Source organism: Mastomys coucha, unplaced genomic scaffold (assembly GCF_008632895.1).
Source record: "Mastomys coucha isolate ucsf_1 unplaced genomic scaffold, UCSF_Mcou_1 pScaffold15, whole genome shotgun sequence".
NCBI classification, from domain to species: Eukaryota; Metazoa; Chordata; class Mammalia; order Rodentia; family Muridae; genus Mastomys; species Mastomys coucha.
The window spans coordinates 67,473,179-67,482,970 of NW_022196897.1; the positions used below are offsets into that span (position 1 = coordinate 67,473,179).

The 9,792-nt window shown below is 36.3% G+C and overlaps 1 protein-coding gene across 4 annotated transcripts in view; it reads right to left on the reverse strand.

Moving 5' to 3' along the window:
* The window catches only part of Nckap1 (NCK associated protein 1), a 76,725-nt gene that overhangs the window by 28,699 nt on the left and 38,234 nt on the right, over positions 1–9,792 (reverse strand). For all 4 annotated transcript variants that reach the window (XM_031370794.1, XM_031370797.1, XM_031370796.1 and 1 more), the window contains 6 exons: positions 9,129–9,185; positions 8,177–8,273; positions 7,795–7,901; positions 5,650–5,782; positions 2,642–2,723; positions 768–826 (listed from right to left, as the gene is read on the reverse strand). In XM_031370794.1, coding sequence (XP_031226654.1) covers positions 768–826; positions 2,642–2,723; positions 5,650–5,782; positions 7,795–7,901; positions 8,177–8,273; positions 9,129–9,185 — 535 coding nt within the window. The remainder of the gene's footprint in view (positions 1–767; positions 827–2,641; positions 2,724–5,649; positions 5,783–7,794; positions 7,902–8,176; positions 8,274–9,128; positions 9,186–9,792) is intronic.

The window sequence follows — 9,792 nt, forward strand, 5'->3', positions numbered from 1 at the left end:
TATATATATATATATATATATGAAATTACATTACTGAAGTCTAAAACCATATAGTTCTGTAGTTTAGAAATAAAAGTGGATCATGTGATAGTAGACCAGAAACTACAGATCAGCTGCTTATGATAGTTTCAATTATTTATTTTATGTACACTGGTGATTTTGACTACATGTATACCTGTGTGAGGGTGTAGGATCCCTTGGTACAAGAGTTGCAGACACTTGTGAGCTGCCATGTGGGTGCTAGGAATTGAACCCAGGCTCACTGGAAGAGCAGCTCTTAACTGCTGAGCCATCTCCAGCCCACAGTTGCTTATTTTTATAAATAAAGTTTCACTGAAATATATCACAACTCTGTTTACATATTGTCTGCAGCTGCTTTGTATTATAATAGAAATATGATTTATACCAAGCACTGCATTGCATACAAGCCCAAGTTTTTACCAAATGGCTTTTTCTTTAGTTCATAGGTATATTATAAATATGCTTTATGAAAAAAACTTTGTGCTTGCAAATTAAATTTACATATATGAATCAGGATCACCAAGAGAAGTAGGGATATAAATTTATGGATATTATAAAATCATAACCTATTTTTTTAAAAAACTATATTGGCTTGTTAGAAATATATTTATATAGGTTTAATAATTTACAAAACATTTCATGTTTGTGGTTTAGCACATAAGACATCTTTTCAGTAAGATAATTCATAAAGTTATAAAACTATAATATATTCCAAAAAAACAGAACACAAATCAAGTTATCCTTACCTGTAACCTAAACCAATCTAATCTCATCCCTCTGAAATCAAACACTTCCCCATCTTCAACTGCAATAACAGAAAAAACAAATTAATGATTTTATAATTCACTAATTATATTTTATACTTTAAGAGCTAAGATAGCTCATGTAGTGGTGCAGGCTGTTAATCCTCGCAAGTGGGAGGCAGATGCAGGCAGAATTCTTTGAGTTTGAGGCCAGCCTGGTCTACACAGTAAGTTCTAGGACAGCCAGAACTACCTAGTGAGATCCCATCTCGAAAATAACGAAACCAACATAAACACAGTAAAAAGAGATGAGACAATTCAATCTCTGGGCATATAACTGAAAAGAAAAAGTGTTATTTACACACCCTTTGCAATACCAGAGTGGTTCAAAATACACCAAAAGAAAGCAACTTACATGTTTGCTGAAAATAAGTATTTTAATAAAATGTCACAGTAATTACAAAAAAATTAGCCATAAATAGGAAGGAAACTCTACATATCGCTGGACACTGATGACATTATGTTCAGTGAATCAGAGCCAGGCACAGTGGCTTATGCCTAAATCCTATCTACTTGAGGGGCTGAGGTAGAATGATTATGTAAAGAGTTGGAGGACAAAGAGGAGACCCCCCTCAAAAAAGAAAAAAAAATCCAGTCACAGTCACAAAGATACAACTATGCACCCCCCCCACTAATAAGTGTTTTCGAGCAATTTTACAAAATCATTATGTAGAATGATGTTGCCACAGGTTGTAGGAGTGGAAAATGAAGTTTAACCACCAAAGTTCCAATTTTCTAAACAAAAAAGCTGGAGACTGGTGCTTGGATACTGAATATACCTAACTGAATATTAGGATGGCTTAGGTTAAATGAATTTTCTAAGTAAAAACATAGAAGCAAGGAAATTTAATGTAAGAGCTAAGCCTGCAACACTTCTCAAATCCTGGAAAGCAGGCAGCACCCATCAGTGTCCTTTGAAGAGCTCTGACTCTTCATGTTTACAGTGACAAGACTGTTGGAATTCTAGAGTCACACAATGCCACACAAACCAAGCATTACTACACAATGCTGCAGCAGTCTCCTTACTGTATATACTAAGCATAAAGCTTGACAGAACTAAAATATATGCTGATCTACCTATCTTTTCAGGGTTCTTGATATCGTTTTATAAAGAATACAAACAAATGTATCAAGCTATTGGAATAGAAGGCTCAAACCATGGCTAGCTGGTATAGGGCCAACACTGATTTTTGAGTTGGCATATCTATCTTCAAGTAACTGTTCTTAGTTGCAAATGATTGAAAGGTTAAATCTCAAACCCCTTAGGGAAATCTATAGTTTCCAAATCTGACAATCAAAAACATTATCTTTTTTTAAAATGCTGTGGATTAAACAAGGCAGTATATATAAGATGACCAGTACAGACTTTCAATTATTGTTATTATTGGCTTTCTGATCAGGGCTTCTCTGAACACACTATGTGGAGCAAGCTGGCCTGCTTCAGCTTCCCCAGTGCTGGCACTGAAGGTTCTCACCACTTGTGGCTTCAGATCAACATGCTATTACTAACGGCACACTGCTGTCACAGGTGTGCCAGAGCCACACACAATGCTCAGGACTCCCAGCTCACCTTTTTGTCAGGAGACATGTCTTTTTCTCCTAATAAATATTATAAAATAACTCTTACACATTTTTATGAACCCCATCTGAAACGCATTTTGGAAAATTTTCCTCTGACAGAAATAAATTAAGACAAAGGTAACATAAAATACAACCAAAAATGAAAGAAACTATTTTATAAAACTCAACTGTTAAAATTCTCTCTTTTTAATAATCCAACTTGAAGCTTAACTGAAGGACAACAACACACTGCTTACCTTGTTTTACACTTAAGGAAGTCATAGTGTTAACAAAAGAGGACATGATGATTGATTCATCTTCAGGGCAAACAGAGAGATTCTGAGAACAAAAGGAATGTGAAAGCCATCTAGTTAGACAGTTTACAGGTCTGTCGGCACATGGACAGACAAACTCGTATGATAATAAACTTATGTAGCAACACTGCAGAATTATTTTTCAGGAAGAAAAAGGAATTAAATGCTGATGTGTACCAAAAATAAATCTCAACAGCACTATGCTAAAAGAAAAAATAAAACCAAAGATGATAAAGTATGATTCCATATGCATAAAAATGTGTTTTGGGCAGCTAAAACTGTAGTGACAAGACATCACAGTTAAAGGAGTTACGAGGAACCTATCATTGCGATTACAGAAAGATGCTGGAAACAGTCTGTGTCAAATGTGCTGTGGTACATGAATATGCACTGCATCAAAACTGGGGAACACAGATTATTTTACGTACATATGTTAAAAAATGCCTCAGAAGAGGAACCCCCCCCCAAAAAAACAAGCTACAGCAAAACAAAATACAAAAACCCAAAGAGACAAAAACCTAAGCCAAGCTTGCAAGTGTGACTAAGCATGTACAATGTAGTAGGGCCACAATAAAACAGCAACATTCCCAAACAAACTCTTTTTATCTGGTTAAGAAAATGAACATCAGGGGAACTTGGGGTGGCACTCAGCAGCAGAGCTCCTGACCTGCAGGTGACAGGTCCTTACTTCAATTCTCAGTACTTCATAGGCAAAAGCAAAAACTGAGTTTAAAACAATCTGAACCTAAAGTGGCCATTCAAAACAAAAAAGCACATATGCAGCTGGAGCTAGCTTGGTGGTGACAGCACTGGCTGCTCTTCCGGCCAGATCGGAACCCTAGCACCCACATGGTGATGCTTGACGTGTGACTCAGGTGCAGGGTGATCCAATGCCCTCTTCTAGCAGCCGTGGACATTGAAGTCTGTACACAGTACATTGACAAACATGTAACCAAAGCACCCTTACACACAGTATAAAAAAATACATCTTTTTTTAAGAGTTAAAAAAATTAAAGGTAGATGCTTAGCTCATAAACGATGTATATAAAATATAGTTTGAAAACACAGCAAAACGTACGTACTTACCTTTGAATTATGCACTAAAAAAATGGTCAAAATATTCAATTTTGTTCTTTAAACATTAATACAATATAAAAGTTACATTTATAACAAGAAACTTCATTAACAGGTTTGTAAGCTTACTTTTATATTTACACCCTAACAACCAGTTAAGAGCACCCGTGACTGCATCCAGGAAGAGGAGGGAAGAAAAAAGTTGTCTTTCCTGTTAAGACTTAAGTTTGTACACTGGCTCTGTTGCTTATGACATACCAATCAATTTATATTAACTCTTTTTCTTCAACAATTATTATTTTTATCTATCCTCAGAGCTATATCAACTTATTAAGATATATTATCATTGGGGACAGCAACTTTAACATTATTATCCTTGCTATTGCTACTAATCTTACTTTAGTCCCAGGAGAAATAGTAAGAATTTTCTCAATCTTAGTACACTCTATATAAAGCACACCAATATTTTAAGTGGCTTGAACATTTTAGTAATACATCAGAAATCATTTAAAGTTTCTTAGTAAATATCCAAAGAGCTACAGCATAGTTTCAAAAATTACATGAAACCAGGAAGTTTGTTTTAAAATTATATGCTATATAAATACATAAGAAATAGTAATGATAGGCTAAAGTTCATCTAGTGAATAGGTGTAAATAAAAATTACAGTGTTCTGGTTCTTTTTAATGACCACTCTTTAATAATAATAATAATATTTTTTAAAAAGGTGTCTAAGCGCCATCTAGTGGATAAAATAAATAAATGAGTCCAGGAAAGCCAAAGCTTTTTTTTAAAAAGAGAATTTTAATTGCTCCTTTATTTGTATTGTTCATTAGTTTATAGTAGTTTTAGGCACCTGTGAGTTTATATTGTAAGACAAAATAAAAAACCATTTTTAATTACAGTTTACCTGCAATAAAATTAAAGAAAATTTGTATTGCAGCGAAAAAGACAAAATTACTGAAAAAAATTTTAGCAGAAAGCAAAGATTAAAAATCAAAGAGGGAGGGCTGGCGAGATGGCTCAGCGGGTAAGAGCACTGACTGCTCTTCCGAAGGTCCTGAGTTCGAATTCCAGCAACCACATACATGGTGGCTCACAACCACCCGAAATGAGATCTGACACCCTCTTCTGGTGCGTCTGAAGACAGCTACAGTGAATTAAGCCGGAGAGAGCAGGGCCGGAGCGAGCGGGCCGGCAGAGGTACAGAGTTCAATTCCCAGCAGCCACACACGATAGCTCATGGCCATCTGTACAGCTACAGTGTATTCATACACATAAAATAAATAAAATAAAATAAATCTTTAAAAAAAAAATCAAAGAGGAAAATCCAAAAGAAAAAGAAAATCAGACACTTGAGTGAAGGTTCAGATGGGATTGTTCATTTGCTGACCATCTTGTAATTATTGTTATTCAGTCTAATAATCACCCACTAGACTGCCTGTTGGCTCAGCCGTCGCTACCCAGCCACTGTGCAAGCTCAGGCTTCCACCTGTGTTCACCTAGCATGCAGCAACAAGTCGTCGTCTTTCTGCTCTGCTTCTCTCTGGCCTGTCGCAGTGCTTCATGCACACTGGGCCATCATGACCTTTCCATGTCCTGACTTAGGACTAGGCTCTTTTGCAAGGCCCTCTAGAGTCTGGTCAGCACACACCCACCCTGGGAATAAGTTACTGTTGGCACTATCATGTTCACTCTCAAGGCGGACAAACTCTCCTGCAATCCCAACTATGCACGAGCCTGTATCTTCACCTGGAGACAACACGTTTGGGAGATGTGACCACAGCTTATTCCTATTTACATCACTTAATACATGACTGTAGTTTATAAGGCAATTACTCAGTATGCAAAGAATAAAGAGGATTAGGAGACTTCTTACCTGCACAAGTTCATTGAGGACAACAGCATCAAAGCCAGAGAGGTACTGCACGTAGTACCTCTGCATGACAGGCCCGTACTTCCTGACATGTGCTCTAAGCTCTTCCATGTAAAATATAAGCTCAGCAATGTGCCTTTGTGAAAAGTCAAAAGAAGAATTTCAGACAATATGTTCATTGTTGTAGTGAGAATTTTGGTTTCTTTAAAAAAACAGAAAAATATTTTAAGAATATGTTTTCATTTTAATCCTAGGTGTGGGATTTAAAGCTGCCTCAGGTTGTCCACAGCAGGTGACTATGATTTGCCTCGTGCTCTAGTAAGGGCCTGACAATGCCAGCTGTAGATACTCTGTACAACTGTGTGATGTTTAGAATTCTGGGGACTTTTCAGAGAGTATCTAAATGCTAGTGCACCAAGAGGGATGGAACTGTTGGTTGTTTGCTGTTGGTCACAATTCATTAAGTAGTTTCATAAAGTGCCTAATCCTGTAGATACTTGATGTTCCAGAGAAATCAGATGTCGGGGGGTGGGGGACTGAGAAGGGGAACAACATTTGGAATGTAAATAAGTAAAACAATAAAAAAATGGGGAAAAAACCCTCACAAGAAACTAAGAGAAGAAGAAGAAGAAAAAGAAGAGGAGGAAGAAATTAGATGTCCTGACAGAGAATATCAAATTTGTCTCAAGCAACTCAAGGCCCAAATCAGCAGGAAGAACTCTAACAATAATGCCGCCCCTTTTCCTCTCTATCCTTTTCCACTCCTATATAGTGGTAATGTGTTGAAAAGGTGAGAAAAAAATGTAAAGAAGAGTGGAAGAATGAAGAACCCATAAAGTAGTCAAAGACGACTGTTGTCAAACACACTGTTGTCACAGATAATACCAAATGTTTTTGGTATTATTTCTAGAACTTAAACGTCCCTAAAAAAGGACATTAATTTTTTTTTGAGGGGGTGGGAATGGCCTTTGCTGTGTAGCCTTCACCATGTAGTCCAGGCGAGCCTCAAACTCGAGATAGTCCTGTTAAGTGCTGAGAATTACACAAACTGGGAGTATATGTGTAGATTACCACACTCAGGCTACCTACTTTTGTCTCTTTTCTTAAATTTTTTTTTTTTAAAAAAAGGTTTATTTTATTATATAAACACACTGTACACTGTAGTACATTGTAGCTGTCTTCAGATGCACCAGAAGAGGGCATCAGATCCTGTTACAGATGGTTGTGAGCCACCATGTGGTTGCTTGGGAATTGAACTCAGGACCTATGGAAGGGCAATCAGTGCTCTTAACCACTGAACCATCTCTCTAGCCCAAGGCTATTAATTTTTAATGTCAGTTACTTCCTTTTAAAATACTTTTATACCAATAAAATCATAGAAAGGAAATGTGGAATATGCAAATGAAAGTATGATTTTTACTTCTCATATACATACTTTTTTAAAAAAAATTGGTCAAAGATTAATAACAAAAAAAAAGATTTTCAGTTTGTGCTTATTTCTATTTTCTTTTTTTTTCTTTTTTTTTTTTTTAAGATTTATTAATTACATGTAAGTACATTGTAGCTGTCTTCAGACACTTTTTCTTCTTGCTCTGGCCCCACTTGCTCGCTGTAGCTGTCTTCAGACGCACCAGAAGAGGGCATCAGATCTCATTATGGATGGTTGTGAGGCACCATGTGGTTGCTGGGATTAGAACTCATGACCTTTGGAAGAGCAGTCAGTGCTCTTACCCACTGAGCCATCTCTCCAGCCCCCTTCTATTTTCAACTATAACTCTGAATAAGAAACTAGGGACTAAAAGAAGATATTTCAAATGACACATTGATGGCAATGAGACCATTAATGATTTTTATTTAATGTTTTGTGTAGAAATAATTTTGAGGACCAAATGCATAGAAAATATTATTGGGCAGAACTAAAGAATAACTTTCTTATCACTATTATAACAGAAATATTAAGTCTTAGAGTTTTTGCATTCTAATTTACATACTAATGCCATACTGCCAACATGCATCCTCTTACAAATACAAAGAACAGAACGCCAAAGAGTTTTTAAAACATCTTTGCTTTAATATATGCCCTCAGCCTCATGACCTATCAACCAAAATAAACAGGAACTAGCTGCTGCTGTAATGTGATAGACTTACTTATCTATAAAGTCATCTGCACTCTTCTTTGGCATGTTGTCGGCATGACGGAGTAGCCAGATAATTTCATCACGGGCAAAAGACAATGCCATGAAAACAAAAAGTGCCTATTGAAAAACAAAGGAACAAAACTGATTACTCAACAACTACAAACTTACTCTAAGTGAAAAGTCCTGACAAGGAATAACACTAATAACTAAATGTAAAAGAGTCAGTCAGATCATGGCAGAACACATAGCAGTACACATAAAGATAATGAGCAAAAGACAGAAGTGCTACGCAAGCCAGCAAATCCATTCTTGGCTCACACTTTGGTCAGACTTCATACAGAAGACATGCTTTTCCAGGGTGGATAGGGTACAATTATCATTCAGTTAGTTACCTTGGGACCAAGCAGGCCGGGCTGATCAGAGAGAACAGTCGCCAGTTCTTTCAGTGCAGACCGTAAAAACTTGCGTCTTTCTCTGTGCATTGAGCCGCTGTAGGGAAAGATACCAGCATGTCACCTGTGCTTCATTTGGATAGACAATGTAGGTGCAGGGAATGATAACAGACAAAGAATGAGCATTTCCAACTTGAGATTTGCTGTCTATGGAAATGGTTCTTATCTTCTCTGCCTTGAAGAAACACTGACGGATATGGCAGCATCACCATTTCCTCTTATGTAAGTTCATGGGAGAATATATAATCATCCATATAACAACTAAATTGATGTATCTAATTATTTCATGAGAAAACTGGTAAATTGGTTATAGGTCTTAAAAACACTAATTTCTGTATATTCACTGATTTAAGAATATAAAATTGGAGAAAGATATGGAGCTAACATGCTTCTGAAAGAATGCTATGTTCTCACATTGTCTGCATCAGGGTAAGAATGTAACAGTGTCCATGAGGTTGTATAGCAGTCATGTGCAAAGCACTGTTATAGGGAACACAGTGGCAGGAGGAGTGACAAGCTAGGACCTGCAGAGTGCCTGCCTTCAATACAGACCATCTGAGCTTGATCCCCAGAACGCACATGGTGGATGGACAGAACCAACCTCCCCAAGGTTTCCTGTGACCACATCATAGGCATTGTGGTACAAGCACAGGCACACATCCATGACTATTCTAACTAAATATATGTACAATGTTTTTTTAACAGATAATAACTAAAAGCCCTTTCAATGGAACTTCTTTATTTTATTAGTATTTCAAAACATCTAAGATCTACACCACTTAGGTACAGAGGTTATACACTTCTCCTTCAATTCAAAGTTCTCATCTCCTACAGTTCCACATCACTAACAAAGTAATGTTTTAAGAAATTCTTCACAAAGGGGAGTACTCACGCATGGGATACAGCTGCCTCCTTGCATTCTCTTATGTCATTAATACGTTTATTGTAGCTGCGTGCAAGAAAAAAAAATAAAGCTTGTTAAGCTTAATTTGAAAGGAAAGACAAAAAGAATGAGTGAAATACTAAAAGTCATTGGAAATCCTTATTTTCATCAATAACAATGGTTTACAAAGGATGATGAGTGAAGTCTATTTAAAATGTATTTTCTAGTACTTTAGATACTCAATTCAAATCTTCCTAGAAAAATATTAGTTACATCAAATCCAAAAATAAAATGAAACTTCATAATGCAAACTTTAATTAGATTTTATTATTTTCTTAAGCCCTAGATATATTAAAATTTCCTTTTGATAGAATTAAGTCATTTCCAAGCATCAAAGTACTCAAAAATAATGGCTTCTGACACTAACAAGGTCACTCATAAGCACAAGTAAATGCACATGAGAAACCAGCAGCATAACTTTGAATGTAGGGCTTCCATGGCACAGAAAGCTAAGGTAGGAAAGTATTTAGATTACTTTAAATTTTTTTAAGAGAGAGAACTGTGGTTTATTCTTATATATTAGATACTATGTATGTATATATATGTATGTACAAAAACATCTCTACATATATATCTTTCTATCCATGTGCCTGTGTGTGTATATATATATATA